This window comes from Amphibalanus amphitrite, unplaced genomic scaffold, assembly GCF_019059575.1.
Source record: "Amphibalanus amphitrite isolate SeventyFive unplaced genomic scaffold, NRLGWU_Aamphi_draft 000115F_arrow, whole genome shotgun sequence".
In the NCBI taxonomy this organism is placed as follows: domain Eukaryota; kingdom Metazoa; phylum Arthropoda; class Thecostraca; order Balanomorpha; family Balanidae; genus Amphibalanus; species Amphibalanus amphitrite.
Window position 1 is genome coordinate 655,029 of NW_024881610.1, and position 27,595 is coordinate 682,623.

At 55.5% G+C, this 27,595-nt stretch overlaps 1 protein-coding gene across 1 annotated transcript in view; it reads left to right on the plus strand.

The window, feature by feature from the left end:
* Positions 1 to 27,595, plus strand: part of LOC122381166 — a 47,168-nt gene that overhangs the window by 6,705 nt on the left and 12,868 nt on the right. Inside the window, exons 2-3 of the mRNA XM_043365023.1 lie at positions 8,325 to 8,472; positions 24,535 to 24,669. Of these exons, the coding sequence (XP_043220958.1) occupies positions 8,330 to 8,472; positions 24,535 to 24,669 (278 nt within the window). The 5' untranslated portion in view covers positions 8,325 to 8,329. The remainder of the gene's footprint in view (positions 1 to 8,324; positions 8,473 to 24,534; positions 24,670 to 27,595) is intronic.

Below are 27,595 nucleotides of genomic sequence, written 5' to 3' on the forward strand. Positions count from 1 at the left end.
TCCCGATCGGTGCACAGATGCCGCCCAGTCGGCTCCATATGGATTCTCCAGGGACGCACTCGTGACCAAACGCGGCGGAAGACGGGCGGGTGAGGGACGGCACACGGCGGTTAGTGACGGGGTCAGAGGGCGACGGGGGCCGGGCGGGCGCGGCGACAAAAGGGATGGGGCGGATTAGGGTAATATTGTCCATCGTGGGCGGCAAGGCGACTCTTCAATGGAGGCATGGGGCTACTGATCCGACAACCGGTCACTATACAGGTGCCTCCAGCCTTGACCTGCAATGGGTAAATGTGAGAGGATTAATGGAACCGTGTCGAATGTGCACGCAATGGCAATAATAATGATTATCTTGCAAACCTTGTCCACCAGCACGCAAAATTAATTGTCCATCACTTCTATCAGATATTTCAGTCGTTTATTTTTGTGGCGTCTGTTTTATTTCCCGACCTCGTTCACAGGTTCGAGCTGCTGGTTCGAGACAGCTTTAAGTGTGAACAGCTGAAGACGCCTTTCACCGGTGATGTTAACACGAACCTTGAGATTGTTTGGGTTTTGGTGCACGTCAGTAAACGTCAGTCGCTATTGGTTGCATCAGCCTACAGAGTGCCTTCAAACAACACACAGCAAGTGTCTGCCGATCTAGAGTCACTTGAGAACCAGATGCAGTTTATGCTTGCCAATTACCCTCGCTCCACCCTTGTTATTGCCGGAGATTTCAACTGTTGTTTACTTAAGGCCAGGGGTAGTGCCCGCGAACGCATGTTGCCCGACCTGTTTGACACTTACGGACTGACCATAGCTAACCGTGATCGTCCCACCTACCGACCTGCCGGTTCTCTTCTCGATGTTGTTGCCACGAACCGCCCGGACCTTGTGCGCAGAGCCGGCGTGACCCGGTGTCACTTCGGAGGTCCACACGACTTTACCCGCGTTATTCTGGAGCGGCAGGGTCCCCCCGGCAGTGTAAACCAGCAGAGAGTCGAGCGGCGCTGTTTCGGTCGTGTTGATGTTGCTGCCTTCAATCGCCAGCTGTTTGATTGTGATTGGTCCGGTGTGTACCTGTCTGACAGCCCCGCACTGAAATGGCATGCCTTCTGTGAACTGTTCACGCGACAGCTGGATACCGTGGCCCCAGTTCGCCGGGTGACAGTCCGACCGGCAGCTACTCCCCCGGTATCGCCTGATACACAGGAGCTGCTCAGGCTGCGGCGCGCGGCTCTGACACGCGGCTCCCGGGACGAGTATCGCGAGGTGAATAGGCTGTGTAAGGCTGCGATTCGAGGCGACTGTCGAGCCTTCTATCAGCAGCAGATTAACCGTGGAGGGTGGCACAGTCTGTGGCGTGTTCTACAGCCCGTGATAGGACGCAAGCAGCAACATGCCGACCCACCTGCGGTCACGCCCGACGCACTAAATGACTACTATGTCACTATAGGACCTGCCACAGCCGCTGCCGTGCCGTGTCCCGCCGCTCCGGTTCCTGTCAGGCTGCCGCGCGTTACCTCAGGCACGTTCAAGGTCCAACCCACCGATATTGACACACTGTACTCCACACTCTTGAGTATGAAACCGTCAACGGCCACCGGAGTTGACGGTGTTAGTGTTAGAATGTTGCAGACGTTTTTTCCCGGCATTGGCCATGCTATTCTCGACATCGTGAACTCCAGTTTATCGACTGGTCTCATTCCACCTGGATGGAAGCACGCGATAGTGACACCAATACCGAAAGGCAAAGCAGGGAACACGCCAGCAGACACGCGCCCTATTTCCATTTTACCAGGCATAATGAAAATAGTTGAGCGCATAGTTCAAACCCAGCTGATCGACTACCTATCCGAGCATTCTCTGCTGGCAGCCGAACAACACGGGTACAGGAGACTGTACTCCACTGAGACGGCCCTCAACGTCATTACTGACCGCATTCTTCAGTCCATGGACAACGGTGAAATTTCAATTTTGGTCTTACTGGATCTTTCAAAATGTTTTGATGTCGTGTCTCACCAAAAACTCCTGCAAAAACTTAGCCTATACGGTATCGACACCGACTGGTTCGCTAACTATTTGGCTGGGCATGTGCAACAGGTCAGAGTCCGCGCCGCTGACGGCTCCAGTATCACCTCCCGACCGAGAGAAAACACCATTGGTGTTTTCCAGGGAGGTAGTCTCAGTTGTGCCTTGTACATGCTTTTTGCTAACGATCTCAGTCTGCACATGCCCGACGGAGTCACCATAGTACAGTTTGCAGATGACACTCAAATTTTGGTCACTGGAAAGAAACGGGATTTGGATTGTATCATTTCACGCACTGAGGCCGCACTCGACGCCGCCTACCGATGGTTTTGCCACAATGGCATGAAAGTTAACGCCGCCAAAACACAGATGCTGGTGTTGGGCACACCAGCAATGTTGCGTGGACTCCCGCCCGTCACTGTCAACTTTTGTGGTTCAACTGTAGTCGATGCAGGGACGGTGAAGAACCTCGGACTTTATCTCGACCGCCATCTGAACTATCAAGCTCACATCACCGCCATGGCATCAAAATGCACAGGAATTTTAATCGCTCTCAGTCATGCCCGCCACGTGATGCCAGCAAACACACGTAAGGTAGTTGTTCAAGCCCTAGTCATATCGATCGTGCGGTATTGTATAAGCGTGTATGGGTCGTGCGGTGTGACCCAGATGGCTCGTGTCCAGAAAATTCTCAATTTCTGTGCCAGAGTCGTCAGTGGCCGTAGACGCAGCGACCACATCTCTGACGTCATACAGCAGCTCGGCTGGCTGCGGGCAGACGAATTAGCCGAGTACCACACTATCTGCGCAGTCCACCGAGCCATCACATCGGGTACTCCTGAACATATCAGTGATACCATCGGTCCGGTAGCCCGCGACATACACGACCACAACACCCGAAACGCAGGGCTGATAACACAGCCACGGGCCCGAACAGAGACGGGGAGACGTCGACTATGTATTAGAGGAGTCGCGATGTTAAACGGTACCGAGTAGAGCCCGTATATACCAGCGTTTCGCGCCAATGTGAAGCGTGTGATCATGTCGAGACGCCGAGTAGCTGTCTGAACCTGTTCCAGTCGCACGCTTGTTTGTGTTTGCCAGTGATATCTACACTGATAAAAATTTTGACACCCCACCTCTACGACGACTCCATGTTTTAGAGTCTGAGTGCTTAGATTTTGGTGTCCGACTCCAAAATGTATGGTCATTGACCCCATCGTTTGGCGTCGGTTTCCGACGAAGCCAAAATATGGTGTCCTCCTGAGAGGGTCATGACACCCTTAAATCGGATCAGTGAGCTCTGCGAGGGTGTCCGACACCAAAACGGCAATAGTTGACGCCTTTGTTGGGGAGTTGGCTATCTTTAAAAGGGAGTCGTGCATCTTAGCAAGGGAGTAAGACACCCCTTTATGAGAGTCAAGTTAAAATGAGGTGTCTTGACTCTACGTTATTGCACTCACTTAACATGGAGTCGAGACTCCTTTTACACATTTGACTCCCATAAAATGTGCTTTACTCTCTTGCCAAAATATCTGACTCCTCATCAAAGAAGAATGACTCTCTTTTGAACGTAGGTGACTACCTTTGGAGAATAAGTGATTCCCTTTTGAAACTATGCCTACTCGTACTGTCTATATGTTCCCCGTTTTATCTGGTTTTACGTGTCTGGTGAAAAGCCACTTTTATTGTGGATCCTAGATGAATACACATCTGTATCTGTATCTGTAGGTGGGTTTCCTTGCAGGTCCTGTCCGCCCCCGCGTATACCATTCTGTGCGGCGACTCTGATGGGCGTCTAGCCGACCACTCCCCGCTGGTTCGGCCTGTGACACCAGCCGTTATATCACTCACATGTGCATCTGCAGCGCATATATACCCGGCGATTCGCCCTGATAACATCCCATAAAGAGGTATTAATGCTTGTGTAACATTCATGATCACCGGCTAGTGCCTCTGATAAGGCACATTTTAATGCATTGGCAGCCGCTCCCAGTTTAGCATAAGACGACATTAAACGACCGCATACATAGTTAGGGTTTTATGTATCAGGCATTAGTAGAAATGAATTGTCAATGGTAATTACGTCTGGTCGTGACTGCCCGGCCCGTCTCAGAGTCACGACTCACGGCCCACGGATCAGCGGCGTACAGGGACGGTCGTCCGGACGGGCGTGGGAAAAGCAAATACTGCCGACTACTGATGACGGGCGAGTGACAGTGACAAAATCCTCAGTCTTGTCTACGAACTGGGCGTTACATTGTGACAAGAGTCTCGACTGGGGCGTCCTGATGGGCATTCAAGTGTCACGAACCGTGGCTTCACATTGAGCAAAGTGAACACCAAAGTGCCAGCTATGTGCGGCACCTTTCATCCACGTCATATTTTCACTCTGTCTCCATTGCATACTCGTCATCGCAGCCGAGCTCTTCACTGGATATCTCTGTCTCAGTATGTCGCATGTGACTATTCTTGTGACTGAGGCATGTTTCGATCCATCACAAACAAGGCACGCCTTTCTCGCCGGAATGCGGCAAGCACCAGGGTCACGAGTACCTGAACGCTTCACGGAACTCGACTGGGCTGGACCTGGACACTGACGTCTAATCGTGGATTGAAATCTTGCTCTGCTGAGCCTGCATACGGTCTTTGTTACACCGGGGACCTTGGCTAAGGAGAGCCGAGTTGACCCGCTCATGGCCGCTGGTAGAACGGTTCGAATCACACCGGGATTTCTAAGCAGTGAACATCTGCACACAACCCTTTTCATTATTGTCAAACAATAAATAGCATGAATCATGTTATCAATAGTCAAACTTATAACAAATTCCTTATCGATCTATCCCATAACATCCAAACTGACGATTTCTATGTCCGATCATCTCTCTCCCGCTCGCCCCTCTCGGCCAGGCAGGCTCGCTGGGATCGTCAGGACTCCAGGATATGGTCGGACACCCGCGGTCCACCCGCCCGGTAAGGAGCTATCGGCCTCCGTACGAACGGCCCGCAACTCCGGGAATGGAGACACGACCGGGGCGTGACGATCGCGGTGACGCACACGAAAAGACCGAGCGGAACTCGGAGGAGGAAAACCGGCAGAAATGACGGAGCACGGAGAGAAATGACGGCAGGAATGGCCCAATGTCACGCTGGAAGGCTTGATTGAGGGGTGAGCGAGAGAAAATTGAAAGGCGAATGAGGAAATATGTCCAGTAATATCGAGGAATATGGCTAAACCTTTCATCAGCTGTCTGAATGGTCTGCGAGCGAACAAAGGAAAACGAAATACCACCTCCAGGGATAGAACCTAGTTCAGAACTCACTACAGTGATTGTCTAAGACGTCTGTGATATCTTATACGGCATGCAACGCGCAGTCCGTGTCCCCCCCCCCCTCCCAAGCTGTTAATACGGGCGCAGCCAATGTAACCCAACCCCGAACACACACACACACACTCAGTGTAGTGCACGGGTGTGAGTCAGCCCTGCAGACCGCCGCCCGGTGACTCACTGAGTCAGCCGCCCGAACTGTGACGGACGCGCCATCCGTCAGCGCTGGCCCGTGACTGGCCGATCCCCTAATGTACAGAGGTGCCGCCCGCCCCCGTGGAACGCAGGCCATTCATCAGGGCACGGCGGCCCGCCGAGGGGGAGGCACAGGGGACACGAGGTCATCAGAGGGTCACGAGATTTACGAGAAGGTCACGACGATCGAAGGGTGACCGGGCTGCTTGAGGGTGAAATGTCAGGTCTGAGGGAAGGAAAAGGTGTAACACATGGGAAGATGACAGCTTGGACTAGTGCGCACACTGAACAAGACCCCTCGAGGACAGATGCAAAAGTTTGAGGACCGGCGAAATTGAAAGAGTGCGAAGGTTTTGCTGATCAACGATGAGTCACTAGCGTCAGTTAATGATCGCCACGACTCTGCGCCGCTCTGAGCTGCGGCCGTGCCGGCGGTAGCTGCCACAGCCGTCCCTGAGGAACTCCCCAGCTCTCCTCTCCGGCGGGTCAGCGACAGTGACCCGGACCAGGCGCGGCCCGCCGGCACTGCGACCCACCCCGCTGCCAGGGTGCAGCCGACAGACCCGGCGCCATACGGTCATACGGACCCACCCGCCCCCCAGCGCTGCCGAGCAGAGCTTGGTGCAGTCCGGTCCCGATGGCTTTGTAAGCCGGCCACCGACTTTAGGCGTCGTCCAGCTTGTTCCGATTGTAAATAGACGGACAAAGCAGGCAGTGATTGCCCACTTAGGTGTTTCGGTCTGTGTGAACCGCCTCACGCTTCCCAAACGGATGTGCCAAACAAATTGAGATGCACAACAGCACACGGGTGAAGCGGTCTATCCTATCGCAGTTCACGGGAGTCCCGCAGCCCTCAGCAGAGAAGTGCTTATCCTGACAGCGCCCTAAGTCGCCTCACCTCCCCTCCTTAGCTGTCATTCTTGTCGGACCCCCCAGGGCGGCGGCTACCCGGTTAAATCTCTCCCGGCGCACCGTTTAGCGTCACAGCTGTGTGTGAGAGGCCGTCTCTCGGCTGTCGCCTCTCCCGGCGCCACCATCGCATTAGCATAATGCACTCTGTCAGCGCTTCCCAGTCCTTGTGCGGGGGTGGGCGGAGCGCGCCGCTAGTCGCCGGCCTGTTCGGGCGGTGTGCACAGTGTTCACCGTGAGCAGCTGTCACGGCGCCGGCCGATATGGACGGCAATCAGATCGGTCTGCGTCCATCTGTCCTTCTGTTTGGAGACGGGCGCTATATCGGTCCGCGCGGCGCTTTGAGCGGTGGCTGCCGACTATCGATATGGTCAGGGAGCTGGGCGGGCCGGCCACTTGAAACGGCTCGGCTCGGCATATCCGGGAGGGACGCGGCGGGGCAGGAAGATTCACGGAAAAAGGAATGGCAGCCATTGATGGACCATCATGTCGATGAACTACACAATAGTCATGAGAAATTTCACTTCACAAACTGCTGAAAAATAATGAAACATTTTAAATGGGTGCATTTCCGATCATTTTCAAGACAAAGAAACTGTCCTTGTTATGTAAATGAGTTCGTCCTCTTTCTCACCAGCCCGTATTTCCGCCCGCCTCTGCTCCTCCCTCTGCCGGTACGGCTGCAGGTCTGCACTCCTGCGAGCTGGTGCGCACCTGGCATGTCGGGTGTCCGCTCAGTCGGGATGTCGGCTGTCTCGCCGAACGGCCTACCTGTCATGTCGACCCGACAGGCGGCCCCGACCTCCATTACCGACCATTTGTCTGTCTGTCTGTCGGTGTGTCGTCACTCATCTTCCTGTCTGTTGGAGTTTGTCTGTGCGAGTCTGGACGGAGGCTAGGTGGCGCAGCGCAAAGAACCATTATATACCTTTGTAATGTATTGGCTTCGCTAATGCACTTGAACGGAAAATGGTACCTGAAAAACATGCGAATCGCGTACGGCTCTTGTGATAACACACCGTGTGGTGTTATGTTTATGTGCTTAGTCGGAGTCTCCGTTACCTGTGCGTGAGCTGATATGTCCGAACGCCTAAAATAAAGTGTGGAGACTAAGCCCAAGGCGCACGCTAGTTTCATTGCGACTATGATTTACTGTCGTTTCAATGCATCAACATCGAATAATAAATAAAATCAACTTAGTTTGAACTTTGAAGAATACAAAATCTACTGCCTGTAATCCCTATCGCTCCTAAGCGCATTCAATAAAGCCCACTTAGCTGCCAGTATCGCCTCACACCCTTGTCATATTATTTATACGGCGTGCTATCGTCTGATCGGTGTCACACCTCGGCTGGGGATGCGTCGTTCATGTATGATGTATGTCTGTGAGCGGCACTGTGGCACGGAGCGCCGGCACGACACAGTCAGCCATCCGGGGTAGCTCCGGGTAGCGACCTGACCCGGGCCACTCCTCCCGACCCTCCGCGACCCTCCCCGGACGGAGAACACTGCCAGCAGACCGGCACGGCCGGCACCAGACGTCCGCCGGCGGAGGATCGGATCCGGCCACTCTGCCGCCATGCAAATGTCGCTCTCCGGTGCGCCGCGCCGCAGTCACGACCACCTCTCGGCGGCACACGACAATCTGTCGGCCGGCCCGATTTGGCGGCCGGGCAACCTTGCAACAGGCAGATGAGCGCCACGACCTGACGGCCGCCTTGTTTACAGGAATTATGCAGACCGAACATGGCTGCGCACCAGGGGACCACTCTGACCCACTGCTGAGACGCTCCACGCGCGCCGGGCGGCCGGGCGGGTCCGACACCAGTCCGCGCCCGTCAGACTTTTACCTGACGCCACCGTGTCTGTCTGTTGCAGGAATTATGCAAGATCGCGATGACCACAGAGACATGACAATCAAGAGCAGCGGCAGTGAGAGTATGGCTCCGCTCGGGATGCGTTTTCCGCTCGATTTCGACCTCAGCATGGGACAGATGGCGCAGGAGGAGGCCGACCAAAACTCCAGGTGAGTTCAGCCGGTGACTCGGCTTCTCCAGAACGGTCGCCGGTCGTGTGCCGGCATGCTGATTGCTTATCAATGGGACATGCCATGGAAGCAAGCGGCTGTCGTCCATATGCAGGCATCACGGTCATAGAAAGAACAGCTGCTGCACGATTGTATGCAACACGATCCGGCGAGCGTGTTTTATGAGCGTTTCCCAGAAGTTTCATTACGAGTTTCTAAGGCGAACCTGGCCGCACCAGTCCAGAAGCACAATCAGAGGCCGGCACCGTTCTGCTCTCACGGAAAGTGACCGTAATGGGCAGTTCCACTGGCAGCGCCAACACCGAGCCCTGCACGGAAAAGCCGGCATTGCATGCCCATACCGGGCGGATAGGGTGCCCCGGGCAGTGCAGCGGCCGCCGCGTGCCGCCACCCTCCAGAGGGGGTGGATGGAGGGGGCTCCCGTTCGCCGTAAGCCAGGTGGCTCCAGCACACCTCCAGTAAGCAATGAGTCATGCCTCGGAGCTCTGGGCGCCGACGGTCGGCTAAATTCCACTACGCTATTCGTCTGAATGCGCACACTAAGTGGGCGGGAGTAAGAGCCACAGCTGTTAACAGGTGTCCAGGCAGGCTTGGGAGGGGAGAGAGACAGTGCAGAAAACAGCCCGGTTCATCCTGCTTCAGCTGTTCTACAAGCTGTGCCAGGTACACAGTTTATTGGAGGAATTCCCCGAGACATGTTCTGGATTGGCGAAGTGCATGACGCATGTCTGGAGGATGCTAATTGCTGCCTTTTGCCGACAAATGGTCTAAGGAGGTGGGATGTCCACATTCCTAATTCATATATGGGATCGCTCCTGAGTAATATGAGACTGTCACTGAACGATACCACGCAAACATATTTTACTAGTCGACTGAAATAGGCTGAGGATGGGTGGTGATTTATTGTCGAGTTCGTCTAACAAAACTGCATCACGAATTACACATACGGACTTGGTCGTCGCCTATTTTTGGATTCCCTCAATTTATATATGTGGTACAAACCCTACCAATCCCATTCCTAAATGACGCAAACCGCACCGCTTCGTCATTTCCGAACCATGTTTCTACCACCGGCCGCCGATTCTTAGTCGGCCATGGTGTATGTAGAGTTTATCGTGTCGAATTTCTCCACAACACCGATCTGTACTTGTGTGCAGCCTTCACACCAAACCATAAGCCGCAAATCGTCTTTTCGATCACGTATAGCGTGCGCGAGCGGCACGTTCATGGGGAGGGGAGGAGAGGGGGAGTGTGTTCAATTACCGCCACCGACCTGGACTGACGTAGCTAACGCGCACAGGACAAACCGGCCCCATCCGTCACCAAAACCGCCCACTGCGATCATAGCCAACCACCGCGCGACAGCCGGCCTGAATCTGGAATCCGATGGTTTTACGATTATTTACATGTCATGCAAAAACGCTCGGCTCCGATGGAAGAGTGATTGAGAGGCATTTCGGTCCTTACCAATTAGGAATAAGCGGATCAGTCAGCGAATGACGCGGTATCGAGCGATCGGCTTAGGGTCGCGTGTGACTGAAGGCAGCCGTATTGTCTTCTGTCTCCTCCGTCGACCAAATCGGGCTAAGCCGCTGAGGTATTTGTTTCGTGATTCGCCCGTATGGTCTAATGGTCGAGCGCGCCGCGGAGGGTCGCAGAGACTGAGTTTTGGGCCGGATCTGGGCGAGGAGGGCTGTCTGTCTCCGGGCGGCGGACCGGGCTGTGTCAGCTCCGGCCGCCGTCCTCTCGCACCGCGTCGCGGGCCGTGCCATGTACGGACGGAGGCACGCGATCGGCTCCAACCGGAGCCTGTGACAGCCCCGCCCGGCGTCCGGCTGTCGTCCCGGGGGACCCGTCACCGCCGCGTTCCCACGGCCTCCCGGCAGCAGGCGCGGCGGCGCTTTCTCGCAGATTACGGCGACTGGTAGAAACCGCAGCTGGGGGCGCCGCCGGGCTGCCTCAGCCGCTGTCGCCACCACGGTCCCCGCTGTCTCCCCGCCGCGATCACGAGACTTTGTCTCCATCGCCACGCCGCATCGACAGAGATCACGCGTGTCGAACTCGACTGCCGACCGGCCTCCGCGGCGTGGCGACTTCACGTCGCTAGCATTCTTTGTGCGATTTATGGAGCTCGTTTCGGGTTTGTGGATTCGGAAAGTGAAATCTTGCCATTACGATGACGACAGTAGTTTCACAGCGAGCGGGCACACGACGTGCTCACGCACTGTGACCGGCAGGTGCGGGCCGAGGCCAGATCCGAGACGGGGTTTCACTGTTCTCCGGACATCGGACTTGATCAGAAGAGCAAACATAACTGCCTTTGTGAAAGCGTATCAGCTCTCGTAATGAGTCAATCTTTAGCATGTATCATTAAACAAATAATTTATCTGGTTGTTACAATCATGGAAACGGCCAAAGGTTATTTAAAGGCACGTCTTAGATTACCCGTTCAGAAGCAAAGGTGTGAATGTCTGAAGCAACTCGGACCCAGACATTCCACCGACGTTTCCACTCCATCTGTGCATTGGTTCTGGCGGCGCGGGTCGATCAGTCTCGATGAACACATCGCTCCGATCGGCTCCACTCATGATCTCGAGTCACCTCTCGTGACTCTGACTCACGCCCGCTCCGGCTCGGCCGCTCTGCAGTAGTCTGGCTGAGTCGAGCAGACCGGACATAGCGCTGGGTGCGGGGGCGACCAAGCCGCGCTCCTCGCTGCGCTGTGCCGGCCCACGCGGATCTTCACACACACCCGACCGATTTACCAGCAGGAACTGACGCTCACGCGCCCAAAGATTTATGATGTTTTCAGCAAATACCGCCGTCATACGGTGTATCAACTTGCCATTCACTTGTCAGTGGGCGTTCGTTAGTTGTGCCATCAAAATTCTGGCCATGCCGCTGACACGATGGCTGTCTGTTATGGCTAGGCAGATCGGATGTTATTTCTAGCCTCATCCCACCCACGAAGGCTATTGGAGATTCACAATGCACGGGTGTCACTGGCGGCGCCTCTCGTGTGCAGAGCCTGGACGGCAGCGGGGGTGGAGGGGATCGGGTGACTGTCAGGCTCCGACACCCGTCCTGAAGTCACGGTCCCCTGTCCCCGGACCCGTCGTGAGCTCATGAGGAAAACGGCGAAACGAGACTACACTACATCCGCACCGCAGACGGGAAAAATCGAACGTTGAGCTAACTTCTTGGACAATAGCAGCGCGGCGCAATATAGTTAGCCTTCTGTCCACCGGACATGCCGAATTGTTTTGCTGCTCAGTTCATTGACGGTTTGCGGTCATATCACGTCACCCATCGTTAGCAGTGCATCCGCTTTCAAAAAGCAAACCTGCTTGTGAACGTCGCCAAAGCTCGGCCAGTTAGCAACCTCAATGCTAGTGATACGACTCCTTCACGGCTAGTGGTTTCGACGTACATGGCCATGCACAATCTAAATGTTGTTTTTGCATGCTGAAATGGCTTGATTCAACAACAATCGTGCTTAGATCTTCATGAATTGTTGGCGATGGCGTGTCTTTTCAGCCAGTGTAACGCCGCACCTGTTCCTCTCTAAGTCAAATGCGGTGTATGTAAATTGTTTCGACAGCTACATTTAGGCATTATCACTCGTAGCCAAAGTGGTTCCAAAAAGCTTGCATCATACCGGAATGTGTGGGCTGCTAAAAAGAGAGCCGCACCTGTTAGGACACATGTAACTGCCCTACAAAAAGGCTTTGTTCATGTTATCCACCTGGCAATGAGCGGCCAGCTTTTGATTTTCAATTCGATGACGATGGTTTAATGTGCCGTGGAACGCCATATAAATGTGCATTATATTTCAGCGGCGCATTGCTGCACGTAAAGCGGCGGCATGCAACGTCAACATGATGAACTGAAGATGGTATACATCTCAATAATGGCTGGGGGTTGCGGTCGGCACATCATGACGGCCATCTGAGTCCGTCAGGGGCGGGTATACACCGCGCCGTAATCTAGGATCCTGTTCACACCACAACCGGCTGAATGGCCATACAGGTGAACATAGCCGCCCCGATCCGACCGCAGTACACTGCTGGCCCGGCTTCAATGAAGCGGGTCTTTAGCATACTGCTGAGTCACATTGGTATGCAGAGGGGATGCTGGCGGCCGTGCAGCCACCTCGGAGCCACCTGGGAACTCCGTGGTCCGCGCGGAGACACCTGGGCGCAAAGTAACGCCGGTGTCCGCGCCCCGAGGCGGTCCACACTGACCCCTCGCAGCCGCAGCAGTGGCGCGGGAAAACCGGCGGCCCGAACGGCAACATGAGAGCCTTACTTCAAGAAATTACCCGAGAAGCAGGAAACTAGAAGTACTCATCGGAAGCAATGTTCGGTCTCATTCAACAGCATCTATTTCTTGCATTTACCGGCCGTCCTCGACCGTTTGCCTGCCAATGACAGTATCCACGAGCGATACGTGTACCTCGCGGTGACCTCGGTGACACGGACGGGTGGGCCGGCCGGCCCGACAGCCGCCGGGGCGGTCTCCAAGGCGTCGCCACTGATGTATTCCGTGTCGGGACGCCAATCTGCACGCCGTTTTGGCAAAGTCCGGTCCGCGCCGCGATGGTTTGGCTACGGTCCTCCGAGGGTTGTTGGGGGACCACCGGACGAGGGTGTCTCCTCTGTCCAGCAGCCGCCGGCTGATTTCCAGGGGAGGAGCGCCACCACTGAGGGCTGCTGATCGCTCGCCAATGGATGTCCGTGTGTGGCGGCGGTCGTCCCGGCGGAGGCGCTGAATTGGGCACGGTTTGACGGTTTGAGGACTCTGACGATGGATAGATGGCTCGCAATGAATGCTGCAGAGAGTATGCAGCTTGTCGCATCTGTCAGACGACACTACCATTTGTAAGCGGGCGGATGGATTTTGCATAATGCCATTCCGGTCGGGGATCGAGCGCAGAGATGTCCGTGTTCGCCATTAGTGTAGACAAAAGAGTTTCCCTCGTACGTCGCCCGCTGTGACAGGGCAGACAGCCGGCCTGTCCGGACGCAGCACCGTGGGCCAATCTAGATCGCTGCCCCCGCTACCTTCACTGTCCCTGCTGCTGCTGCGGCGGCACTTCTCCAGGACTTACGGCCGCGAGATGCGACAAACTGATGTGACATCAGGTGTGACGTGGGCTCTGATCCACGAGTCACGAGTCGGGCTGACGCCACAGTCGCCGACCTCAGCTCACGCCGAATCCGTTCGAACAGCATCGGTGTTTTCCCGGGCTGGTGGTGTGTTTCGTGGTCTGCACAGCTGCGGCAGGCACAAGGTTGTACCGATGCACAGAGATTGGCTGTCAGCCGCCGAGGGAGGGGGAAAACTCGCGCTGCACGACCGTCCAGTTATCGCACCGATCACCATCAGAGAAACAGCTTGGTACGGCCGAGACGTTTGTGATGAACGATTACGCGGAAAAGACAAACTTTGAATGTAGTTGCCTGGCCGACTGCCCAACAAGGAGCTGCATCCGTATGGAGCGCATGGAAGGGCTGACCGCGACTCCGACCACGCAGAACTAGCCTTGCTGTGGTCAGCAGGGCTGACAATGCTGATACCATTGTTGGCTACCGCTCAGTTGCCATCAGTTACCGGACATGGTTAAACAAGGCGCTTGTCTAGCTGTTCGTGCTTTGACTAGGACAATTGAGATAGCCTTCTTGGATTGCGGAATCGGTCGTATCTTACTCAACCTGCCTCCGGGCTTGACATTTTATCGACTCTTTATGTCTTGATTCCGAATGCCAATGGTAATATAAAAAGCTCGCTATGAATAAATCAGCCCCCACTTAGTTAGCTATTTGATGGACTGAGATGAACCAATCGCGATGGTTTGATAGACCGTCGCCGACTTATCAGGTCCACCGACGCGATACCGCCTCGGCTCGGCTCACTGGACACTCGCCTGTGGGTTGGAACCACACCTGTGGTTTTCCCGTCTCCCACCCTCTCTCTTTCTCTCTCCCTTCCCAAGCTCTCCCTGTCGTCCACAAACAACTGCAGGAGATACATACTGTTAACACCGCACATATGTCAACAACTGATCAGATCCCGGCAGCTCCAGCCACCGTACTCACCCTATCACAACAAAGCGATGTTACCCACTACCTCCCCCCCCCTCCGTTGCCATGTCGTCCTTGCGTTAGAGAGGGTACGCCCTGCAGCAGGCACGCCGACACCACCACACAGCCATCTTCGCCACTGCCGGCGCGTCCGGCGCTTGATATGACCATATTGGGCACGTCAGGGCCACGGGCCGCCTGTTTACAATAAATCTATTTGGCATCGGCCGGTGCACGCCCTGCGTTTACTGGCGCTGGTGGGCGGTGACGGTCGGACGGGCGGCCCGCCCTCGCGGGTGAGGCTGAGCTGTCGAGCCTCAGCTGGCCGTTTCTCCGCAGTAGATCTATGTCGGACGGTGGATCTGGAGCTGAGGTCCAGCCCCCGTCGACCTCAGGTCACGACACGAGGTCAGGCTGTGACCCGGCAGCACGGCTCTGCTCGGGTTAAAGGAAGGGTGCCACCTTCCGAAATTTTTGTTCTATGAATCTATTTTACTTATTTGAATTTTTAGACGTGGTTAGCGCGTCCACAATATACAAAAAACCGAAACATTGCATTTAATACATTGGCCAAAAAAAAGATCGTTGTTTATATCACCACTACAACTCAAGGTCGTTTGATGTGGCAGCTAGGACGGCTGGCATATCCTGTTGTCATGGCAACATATCATTCTGCCATTTGCATTGATGGCGCAACTGAGACAAAAAGATGAACAAATAAAAAGGAAGAAGATACCATGATTTGAACTAAGTTGTAGGTAACCAAGTAGGTAACTGTTGGCCATATTTGCCAACAGTTAAAGAACATCAAATAAGTCGAGTAAAGGTTTTTCCTTTACAATGCTTAAGAGATCTATGGAACCCTTCACCCTTCATGCAACTTACTAGAAAAACTTCCCAATTAAAATTTTAAAACTTAAGTGTATACCATAAAGAAAAAATATACCCTTTCAAAATGATAAAACATGCTTCAAAAGTATAACTTTTATACATACCTTTGCTGATTTCATGTTTTATAAAATACCCTTAACACGACGAGGAAATAGTGCTGAAGATTTTTGCCTGCCCGAATGCTGGCAGCAAAACTCGCAAATGATAACTTCACGTGCGGATTCAATGCTGACCGTCTCGAGCATAGGTAAGTGAAGCCGGTTTTTAGGTTCATGTGAGGCTAATCTTGTAAAAACTGCGTTGTGTCCAAAAGGTGGCACCCTTCCTTTAATACACTGCACCCGGGCTCTGCAGTGTCCGGCGCGTCTCGCGGCTCTCTCAGCCGGCAAGGCCGACGGTCCAGCGCGCTCATCGCCCTGTTGTGATAGCCGCTCCGATAGCGGAGGCGCGGGCCGCGTTAGCCTTTTACGGCGCGTGCGCTGGGCGCAACTCGGCGCCACCACGGGGCGCCCAGCGGGGGTACATTAATTGCCGGCCGGGGATGGATGGCCGGTGGCGGCACGCCCGCCCGGCGCATTGTTAGCGAGTACCCGAGCTCCGTGTAACGTCACGTCTCCGCGCCGGCCGCCCGCTGCGAATGGTACATACGTGACGCCAGTTGGCGAGCCGGCACACAGGAACAGTGACTTAGACCGGACGACAGATGGAGCGAGCGGGACAGCAGATGTTGAGCGAACGGTAATGGCTGCAATGATTGTGCAGTGCGCCCAATGCATATTGCATATATCTTAGGTACCATCGGCGTCCACTCGTGTTATGTCGTAATGAACGCCTTCGGAGCACAAGGTCGTGGAGCTGATAATTGAATTCATCACACGTCACCGGACCAATGGAAATAATTCAAGCTGGTTGTGAAGAGCATGATGTCGGTAAACAATTCGTTGAAAGCTTCTGGAAGTAAGCCATTCAACGCGCCTGGCCCGGCGTTTGACCTCGTCCACAAATATCCTGTCCTGTCATTTTCAATCATCCAGTGAGTGCTTCTCCACATTCCACACTGCAGGCTCCCTGGGCGAGGGCATGACTCGAGTGCTGACTCCGACTATTGCAGCGACTCCCTGGGCGGCTCCAGCCCAGTGTGAGTGAGCAGCTAACCAAACAGCGTCTGATGGCCCGGCGGGCGGCGGCCCCCGCCGAGCGACCAAATTACACCGCCATATTTACCCGCTCCCCGTCCGAGCCACCGCTGCGGAGGACGGGTGGCGACCGGGAGGGGAGTCGACGGGCCCATCGTGGGGTCGACCTGTCTCTTGGATTTCTTAAACACGGTCAACATTTCTACATTATACAATAAAAATGCCTCAAGCAAGATGTTGAAACTCTCGGAAACCGCCAAATTATCCCAAAGATGGTTGCATACCAAGCATTTCAAAATTATTTAGGGCAGCTTGACGCATCCAGTGACTGGTGGAATGACGCATTACTTGAAATGCATTGGGTACAGCGAAACTACATTTTTAGAGTAACTCACCCCGTTCATCCCCGCCATAATTTCAGCATCTTTCCCCTGTCCAAACATTCATCTCCCTGTCATCTCCCCAGTGCAGTCTGTTGGCCGTTTTTACCCTCTCCGTCTGTGAGCGGTATCGGGTGACCTCGGGGGGAGGGCGGCGGGTTGTGCAGCTGCCGGCGCCACTGGTGTCCCGGGCAGCTGGTGAGGCGTGTCGCGATGTCCGGCTCCGATAGCCCGGTCGGGCTGAGTGTCCGGGAGTTTGTCTCGACCCGGTCACAGCAGCGCTCGGCGGCAGGTGCCACATTCCGTCCCGGGCCGATAGCCGTACGGGGAGAGGCCGGACGCGCACCTGACCAGCTGCTCCAGACCGGCACCGGCCAGGGGCACGGGGACAGAGCACCGACCCATAGGACGGCAGGAGCACGACTTCGGAGCAGGGCAGAGACACCGAAACAAGTAGCGCCGAACTGCAGTGCAGTACTCAAGAGCACGGCTCAAAGAGCGAGGGCATATAGAGCACAGCTCTGGAAACACAGCTTGAGAGCATGGCCTCGCAGCAAGTCCATGGCCCACTACGGGAGACGTAGTGACCATAAAGACGCAGCCGTGCTTCAGCTCAGAGTTCCGTGCTCCAGAACAGAGGTCGTGGTGTGAAAGCGGCTAAGCTCATTCAGCCCCCAGTCGTCTGCATTTCTTAGAGGCGACGATGTAAATCCACCCTCCTCAGTGTTATCATTAAGCTGCAAATATAACAAGCTTACCAGACACAAAGACACTAATTCGATTCGCATTTTTCCAGGGCAGATGATCCAGTCTCGCGTGTGGCGGAGCTACGACGCTGCTCTAATCTCGCACCAGTCGAGCGCACGCTAATCCCCCTGGGGCCAGGTGCTTTCTAAGGCGACTGGATTTTCGGAGATCTACCATATATGTAAACATCCACTCATGGAGAGCAAGCTTATCGCATGCATTACGTCAAACCTGTACCAAATGCATCTCAAGCCTCATCAATGATGTCACCATCCATTTTCATCAGCCATTAATCAATGAAGTCATTACAAACAGGTTTTCTACCTGCAACCTCGCCCAGCCGTGTAACCTTGCAGAATCAGCTTAGGAAGATTAACCTGAGATCACTCAGACTAATAACAAATATCAGGCGGACCGCCCACCGCGAGGTCGTGCGGACTGCGGTCCGCCCGTGCCGCCGCGCCCCCTGCTGTGGTAGTGACCTCAGCGATCAGTCCAGACGCCCGGGCCATTTTCTGGTGGTGACATCAGTGCCCCGCCGGCCGGCTCAGTCCGCTCCGATCGAGAATCAGACGTGGGACGGGCTGGCCTGCCGTGATTCGGGCGGGCCAGGCAGAGGCTGCGCACTGGCAGGTAATTTTGTCGAGATAAGGTGAAAGCTGAGGTGGTAAATGCAAAAATATGCACCTATTGACACTCTGCGTCACAATTTCCATAGTCCCTAATCCATTTTTGTCCCTTACCGACGGCCTCCTAAGATCTACCGCCACCCACGTCAGCCACTCGCGTCCAACCTCTCCCGGCTCGCGCACTACACATCTCTCCATGAACCTGCGCTGAGCCTCCGCCGCGCCGGGCCGAGAGGAGAGCCGCCCGGCCGTACCGGACCGTCTCCCCATCTAATCCGTCCGCGTCGCCGCCGAGAACCTGACGTAACTCGTCGGTCACACGTGACACGGCGTTCATGAGCGCGGGCCTGTCTGTCCGGGTAGGAGGCGGTGTTCCTTGCAGCGTGACCGGATGGGATGCATGGCGCGCCGTCGGTAGAGAGACGGGTCGGCCGGAACGGTTGGAGCGATAGGGGTGACAGGGGGCTGGGAGGGAGGAGACGGGTGGTTGGGGAGACAGGCGACGCGCGCCAGGGCATGGAAAGTGAGAGGAACAGGTGGGGTTTAAGAGAGAAGGGAGACTGAAGGCATTGCGATACGACATGAGTGTACAAACGAAATCGAAGTCTTGCAGTTTGCTCATCTCCCGAGGGCAGACGAAAGGAAGGAGATATCGGGTGTTAAGAGATAAGAAGGCAGGGTGATGTAATTGAGGATAAAGGGAAACGTATGCCAAAAGCCTACTTTGGCTAAAAATGCCAATACGTATTGTTCTCGGCCGGTAGCGGCGCACGTCGGAGCGACCTCCAGAGAACTACGCCTGCTAAACTGTGGGATGTAGAGCACGCCCAGGCCATGTGATCATGAGCACGTCTAAAGCATTAGTTCATATAGCACGTCAGAATCAGTGGGCCGTAGAGCACGCCCAGAGCACGCCAGGTGCACCGGGCGGTGCGGGCCGTAGCCCTCGCCGGCGACCGACCGGTATGGCGGACCGATTTTTGGGCGCCGACTGCCATAAGTGGCAATAGGAGTGCCCTGTCGAGAACTCCGCCTAATCCTGACGGCATTTGGATGGGCCAGATAGAGGCGACGCCGTCCGCCGCCCTCCCGAGGCTGCAGTGACTGGTTAGCGCGGCTCGCCCCCGTATGGTATGTCGGGTCACCCGGATAGAGGAGAGGTCACACAGGTCACACCGCAGGGGTCAGCCGAGAGGCACGGGTGGTAGACAATAATTGCCGGTTAGTGGTGGTCATTAGAAAACGAACACAAGTTGATGCTGACTGAGAACCGTGCGATAATAGTTATCCGTCGATATAGAGTGTTAAACGCCCGAATTGAAACGTGACTTGCACTAACAAGGCGAAGCGTGAATAATGACCACACATCGGTTGGTTCTTTGTCAAATCCGACTCGGTAGTCGCACGCTGCTAATGTTGACCTATGGCTAGCCAAACATGTGCTCAGCTACCATTCTTTGTACTCGAGTTCACTGCCCCGTTATGCACGTGCTCACGGTCTGTTCGTCCGGAGCCGGTGGTGCAGAGGCTCCCGAACCCGCCCGTACCGTGCTGAGCTCAGCCGAGCTTTCGGCACCTGCTGGTAGATGGTATCAGCCGCGCTGCCAGTCGCGGCTCTTAGGCCTCGTTCTGCCGGCAATCCGCCGCCGATAGCGCCGCTCTGCCGTACAGCTGGCGGCCGCGGAAAGTCTGCCGATTGCTGCCCGCCGTCTGGCGCAGATTAGGAAAGAAATCAGTGGGGGAGATTCTGCTGCGGATCGGCTGCGCCATGGCAGGAGGTCGGCAGCTGTCGCAAATCAGAGCGTCTCTCTCTCTCCTCTCTCTCTCTCTCTCTCTCTCTCTCTCTCTCTCTCTCTCTCTCTCTCTCTCTCTCTCTTTCTCCCTCTCTTTCCCGTCTGTAGCTCACCATGCCGCCCAGCTGCCCTCTGTAGCTCACTTCATTCACCACCCCCGCTGTCGTCCATAGCTCACCTCATACACCGCCCCAGCCACCACAGGGACCCACCGCACTCCCCAGCTGCCGACGGAGCTCCAACACTCCCCAGGTGCCTCCGAGGCCCGCCTCCCCAGCTCACTACACTCCCCAGCTACCCCAGCTACCACGGGGACTCGCGCGCGGTCCCAGCTGCCGCGGGGAGGCGCGCCGCCCATCGGAATGCCGCCGATGACGTCTGTGGGACGGCGCTTATGGTCTATCGGCGGCGGCACCTCCCCAAATGTCGCCGACCGACACAGAGATGGACCGGCCGTTAGCCGTTCCAATACGGCCGACAGCCGCCAAAGCCGGCGGCGCAGCACGCAAACCGTGTCGCGTGACCGGGCCCCCAGCCATCCGGAAACCGGCCCGGCCGGGCCGCGCTCAGAGGCGGCCGGCGACCGGCAATGCAGGCGATAAAAACGCCGCAATTTTGTTATTAGATAAATTCATACCATGTTTGCAACTGAAGACGGATTAGGCGCTTGTATCGGTGACTGTTTATGCAGCGGCATCGTCGAAAATCCTACAATGATCGAGGTAGTTGAGGATTTTTCATGCAATATGGCTATAATCTGGTCTTAAATGGTGTTGGGAGATGCTATGGATTTTTCTGTAGATTGTTTTCGTTCGATTCATTGCTGCGGTTGACGTGCAGCCAGGGAGACATTATCGTTGAAATATGGACATCGGACACCGCCTAACGTTAGTGGCTATTTATTACACTGGCACTGCAGGTGTGGGTCCAACAATGATTATCTCAGCGTGATGCCAGGGTGATCGTGCACGTGCGCACGAGCTAGCCATAGGCTGATGATAACTTTTGAATGCTATGTTTATTGAAAAACACCAACAATCACAAAGGTCATCACACCAGAAAGCAGAGTTAAATTAACATTGCTTTATGTTTCATAGGTATTTAGAGGCAGCCCAGCACCGAGTAACTCTGACCCCGGCCTCCGCTCCCATCACGGACCTCATCTCCATTCGGCGGCTCCTCCCATGTCACGAACGCTCCGTATCCCCGTGTATCACCGTCCGGCTCTGTCTCCGCCGACCGCGCGCGATGTCCCAATCTGCCGCCTCTCCGGGCCGCACTGCCGACACCACGCCCACTCTCAATAAATAATTAAATTAGCATAGACAATGGATGCTCCGGCACCGGTCACACGGTGCGTGTTGGTCCCAGCTGTGTGGGGATCCGAGGGGCAATTCGTATGCGCCGCGCCGGCCGACGTTCAGTCATGAGAGCATTTCGGCTGGACCGGCGCGGCGGTACGGCGGTGGCTGAGCGGTCCGTTGCTGTGGCACAGAGGCCGGATATGTGTCACTAGGTAATGGAGTGACAGGCCACTGGCGGTTGAAGCCGTGGGAAACTGAAGGTGCGATCGTGGGATTGTGATTGGTGTTGCGTCATCGTTCGCTCGGGTGCCAATGTGCGATTTTCCATGGTGGGAACCAAAGTTTTTATTAGTTTATGCATGCCTAGCATTGTATAAATAGATTTGGAAAGCGGAGAAACGTTTACGTTAATTGTTATCCAACCGTAAGCACAGCATAAACAGCATAAGCCAAAAGCATGCCATCTATGCAATCAGGGAACATCTAGCATGCTAATCCAATTAAATGGCAATTTTTAATCAGCCGGTCACATCAAATCAGCTTGGCATCACGATGTGGTCTCTTTGAGCCCAGCGCCGATCGCAAACCACCACATCATTTGTCGCCACCGTCGCTACTGGCCTCTTTCGCGCAGTTCACTGTGACCGGATGCTGGTCTGGTGAATACACGTCGATGACAGCGCCGTTCGTCCATTAAACCAGGTGACACGGTGTTGGCGGGGGCCGCAGCGACTTCCCACTGTTCTCCATGTGTCAGCGACTGTACACAGACAGCCAACTCCATATAGGGAGCGCGTCATCTTGTCGCGTCGACTGACGACTCGGTTTTGAGGGTCGCTAATCGGCTTTGAGTCTGCGCCCGTCGGGCCCGTCTGCTTACCATGTCCGGTTGCATGACGCTCGTCATGAGAGGGCCAGCAGACAGGACAGGACAGGACAGGACAGGACAGGACAGGACAGGACAGGACAGGACAGGTGGCAGCAGAGTATAGGATGGGTGGGTTATGGCCGGGGGTACGGCAGCCTCGCTGTCTGCCGTTCCCTGTCTGTCCAACAGTGCGCGCAGTCGGCCAGTTTGGAGCCGCAGCGCCCGACCGGCAGTCCGTTCGAGCAGACCGTCCGGGCTTGTTTGGTCACAGCGTGACCCGAAGGTCATTTAGATTCATCGACCTCCTTATTTGTCAAACGGATTTGACGTCAGCCGTAAGTCTTTTGTGGATGTCTAAAGACTTAAAACGTTCAAGTAAAAATGTGTACAAGTCGTTAGCTCGTTTGAAAAGTGTCCTGAAGTGGCTGTCGGTGGACGTGGCTGGACGGGCTCGACGTCGGTCAGCGATGGCGACTCGCCGACAGCCAAATAGAGCCACTGTGTGGCAAACACAGTCACGCAGATGATCCCAGGATGGAGTCATCTATAACGCCACCGACTCCCCGCTGTTTCGACACCATAACGACCGTGGTCCGCCGCGCACCGAGCCGCTGGCCACTCTCAGCATACCACCGCATCGATCTCCATGACATTTACCGATCGCAGAGGCGGCATTTCTCGTGTACTGTCACCGGTGCCGTTTGGTCTGCAACTGGGACCGGCGCCTCCCACGGTGCCGCGGCGCGATGGACCGCCGGCCCGGCGACGGCGTGCGGTCTGCACGGCCGGCGGACAGTTCTGCTGAACAGGGGCGGATTCAGGCGAAAGGCGGATCTGAAATATGTCTGGAGATCTGATTTATGGTGACTTGTTGAGGGCTGGGCAGAGCATGACGAGCAAAAAGTGAGAAAAGTGTAGATGTCATGTTGGTTTCGTTATTCTATTTTAAATGTTTTCTGCCTGCTTATTACTCGTTGATTGAACGACCGACATCCTTTCAGGCTCATGACAGCAGGGCATTATCATACGCCTCACCCAGCATACCTAGCCGGCCTTGCATGCCTGTCCAGGACTAGCAGGTAGATAGATAATCCGTTCAAAGTCCAAACGTCGTTCTGCTACTTCTGACTGATCATGCGCCAATGCATTATCGCACGCGTAATCTCGCATGCCTATCCAGGATGGAGACTTTGTACGCTTCTCGGACACCAGGAGACTTATGACCGCTACCATGGACACTGCAGAGTAATGGTGCACCCCTCAGCACCATCGCTCAGCGCCGTGAGACCGCCGGTCCCACACCACATCCAGCCATCTGAGTCGGCCCTTTTGCGGCACACTGCAGCCGCGCGCGGAGCAGCCCGTTGGCCATTTTTACGCCGGCCGCGCCATAGCCATGTCCGCGTTTGACCTTATACGGCGCGCACCATTGCCGAATCGGCTCAATTCGAGTTAAGCCGCGTGATAAATGTCTGGCGGACATGCTGGCGCGGCGGTCGGACCGCGTGGCCGGTCTGTGGTATGTCGATGGCCCACTTAGGGGCGCGCCGCGCCGGTCGCACCTTACCCCAGCGAATCGATCCGTGTTTGATTGGCCCGGTATGATCTCACCGACGACTGTAAGTGTAGAGTACCGGGCGTCGTCACCCAGTCATGCAAAGGGCACCGGTGGCCGCGGCGGCACGGACCGCCAGGGGGTGGCCCGGCGCTCCCAACGAGATCTGTCCAGCATGCAGAGACAACCATCAGCTGTGGCTCAAAACCCAAACAGCGACCGGCTGGCAATGCGGGGGATTCTACGGGAAATATCTGATAATCAGGCATGCAACTTTTTCTCCAACTGGTAACCGGCACCACATCAGCATGAAACTGAAAAAATGACGTTTACTGACTGGTGCAATATGCCGACAAATTACCACCATTTAGCGGCCATTCAAAGCCAGCGCGTCATCCGAATGCTATGCCGCCGGAAACTTACGATTCACAAGAGACGGTGGCGTCACCGTCCCGCCAATTTGTCACGGGCATGGAGATATAAAATGATACATTGCAGTCTGATATGGTATTTACGCATCACATTCATTTTATGAGTGTACACGTATCAATAGTTTGTTCATGCCTCACTTTACCCCTGACTGCATCACCATTCCTACCATTAGCCAAGGTGCATGTGTAGCTGACGCGCTCTTCGCCCCCTTTTGTGATTTCAGCTCTTCGATGAAGGGCTACTCGCAGAAGAACTACCACATCGGCGACGGGACGCTGTACAGCGTCATGATCCCGCACCAGACCAAGCAGGTGGCGAGGACGTACCGAGGGTCGACGCCCGGCCGCGGCAGGGGAAGGTGAGAAAAGAAAAGCTGCATGCCACGGCGCTCCGACCGCACCAGGCGCGCACACTCACACAGCGCTGGAGAGGCGAAAGGGTGGAAGGAGGGTCACTTTGGTAGGAGGTAGGGATAACAGAAGTGAGGCGAAACATCGCAGCAGGTTGCTGGTACTTGTGGCAAGTAAGGCAAACGATAGCACATGCAAAAAGTAAGCTATCACAAAGAAAGATATAGTGATACATTTGAAGGTCATGTAGCCCTTTTATTTAATTTGTAGCCAGATATAAGTGAACTTCAAAGACCAAGGTGTGTCTCTAACTGCGTACAAGTACGGGAAACACACCCAGATGAGTAAAGATACATTCACAGAAAATGATAGCGATAGGCGTTCTACTTATGTTCTTACGTACGCCTACCTTGTAAACCGATCCCAGAAAGATCGCTCATCATTTTGTTGTTCTTGGCGGAGATCAAGATGAAGATATGATAGCTAGCGATTACAAAGAACAGGTATTACGAAAGAGGAAACACTGAGAATGAATCATTCCAGCTTTTTGCACTTACGGTGGTGCGGGAGTGAGCATCGTACCATCACTTAGTCATGGTTTACAACGCGGGACAGCTGACGGCGGGACCGTTGTATTCCTGTTCCAAGTATAAGCTCCATCACTGACAGATCGCCGTTACAAAACGCACCGACCTGATGCGCACGGACGGCAGCTCCAGTGTTGAGCATGCAGAACCTGTTTGCGGCCGTCGCACCGAAGTGGTCTCAGCCTTGCGCGCCGCACGTGCAGATGCCATCCATACCCGTCCGCCGCTGGAATTCGCACAGCCAACGGTTCCCACGGCCTAACCCGTCCGCTGAGGGGGGGGGGGGGCGACAGCACACGGAGCACCTGCAGTGAGCACAGGCAGGACTCGGGTTGGGGAGAGCCCCTCACACCACCTCGGGCCAGTGTCAGCTGCGCTGCAATACCTCGGCCAGGGGAGCCAGATAGTGTAGTCACAAGCCGAGGCATTCACGCACATCCTGTCAGCTCGAGTTCCGTCAGGACGTGCCTTCCGTCCCCCCACATGTGACAGGCGCCAGTCGCATTCGGTTACACGGCCCAAAATAGAGCCGCTTTCGGCTCCTTTCCGGGAGAGCTTGGCGCCCAGCGTGCCCGGGGTGGGGCGAGGCGGCGGCACGTCGGGGAGGGCCCTCTTACCGCGGCGCCGCATCGCGTGTTATTTTGGCACGTACTCCGCCGGAGGACGCCTCCAAAACTGGAGTGCCGCGCCGTGCGCTCTCTCCAGAGAGACAGAGAGGAGGCGCGTATCGGAGAGACGGCCGAGCAGACACCGCCAGCCAGCGTGCAGCTAAAATAGCCGGGTCGTGCCGAGACGAAGGACGGGCGCCTCGCCTGGTCCTCCCCGCGGCCCCCGCTGCCGCGAGCTCCGCCCACGTGGGAACCGGACGGAAGCCGGCGACGACAGCCACATACCTTGGGGTAGTTTTGGAGTCGCCCGCGCCGTCACCGCACTCTGGATGGATTTCCTTCCATGGGCGGACGTTTTCCGGTCGGCACAGTGCATTGTTGCACGAAAGCGGTCCACGCAGCCGGAGGAAAACCTGCAGACTCATGAATGGTGGCGAGGCTACGAGCCAGACCGCTGGCCTTCGGATTCTCGATGAATTATGAATGAACATGGTATGACGTTTGGTACCAATCACAACCTGACAGGTTATTAATCTGTACAGCGACCTATATATGATCGCCAGTATTAACATGTTCATTCACAACCAACCCACAAAAGGACTTCAGCGACAAAACGGTTTGTTTCAATTCGGCGATATACCAGGAAATCCATTCTCAAATGCCGACAGCGTTGTTAGCAAATGTCAACCAAACCTTCAATACAGACGAACCTAACAACATATCCAGCTACTCGATTAGTCCTCAACTGCTGACGGTTCCGGGAGCTCACTCTGCTCAATATATCCCCCGTCGATTTCCATCGCCGATATCCATAAACCCCGTCACTGTGTGTCCTCCCGCCGTCAGCACCAGCCTGATCTCGATCTGACTCAGAGCACGAGTAGCTCCGACTGTCGAGGTTACCAGAGCTGCGGACGGCCCAGGTGCAGCCCCCGGTGTACCGCAGCCACACACCGGACGTTCCAGGGGCGCCACTCACCGCCGCCTCGCCCCCGCAGCCGAGCCAATATCGCCGCAACTGATCGGCTTCTGTCCTTATAGAGCGGGACGATTCACCTGCGCCGGGGGATGGCTGGGGTGAACCCGGCGAGATCCGTCAGATACGGGAACCGTCCCCACCTCACCTCAACACTGCCGGACCTGTGGAATTCAAACAATTTCCCATAAGAATCAGCCGTCCAGGTTCACAGCAATATCTACTTATAAAGCGGAACGTCAAACATCATGATAACGCACCGCAATGAGAGATATCTCAAAAAGAAAATAGTGAACCGACGTCAGCACTCCGGATACAGTGGGCTCCTCGCATCCCGTCATTCATCACCCGTGTCTCTCAGCGAATCCCAACACAAAGCGAAAAAGGCCACTTGGCTGACGTTCGTGGCGGGCGGACTGCGATCAGCTGCGCCCTGACGCCTCGGGGCGCCGCCCCCGCCCCCGCCGCCGCCCCGGCGCGCGCGCCGGTCGCGCCATTTGCGGCACGTCCGCCCGCCCGCCATGCATACCATTAGAGCGTCTAATTACGGGCGGCGCCGCCCCCGCCGCCGCGCAGACGCGTATATGGCGATGACTGCGGTTGAGGCCGCCAGAGCCCACAATGCCTCCCGGGGAGGTCCGACTGTGTAAGGCGTCAGCGGCAGCCCAGCGCCAATCGATCCCGGGTGGCCGCTGAAAACCCGTGAAGATCATTGTGCAACGTCTCCAGAGCCGACCACTAAGAATAGTTAACCCGACCGGTA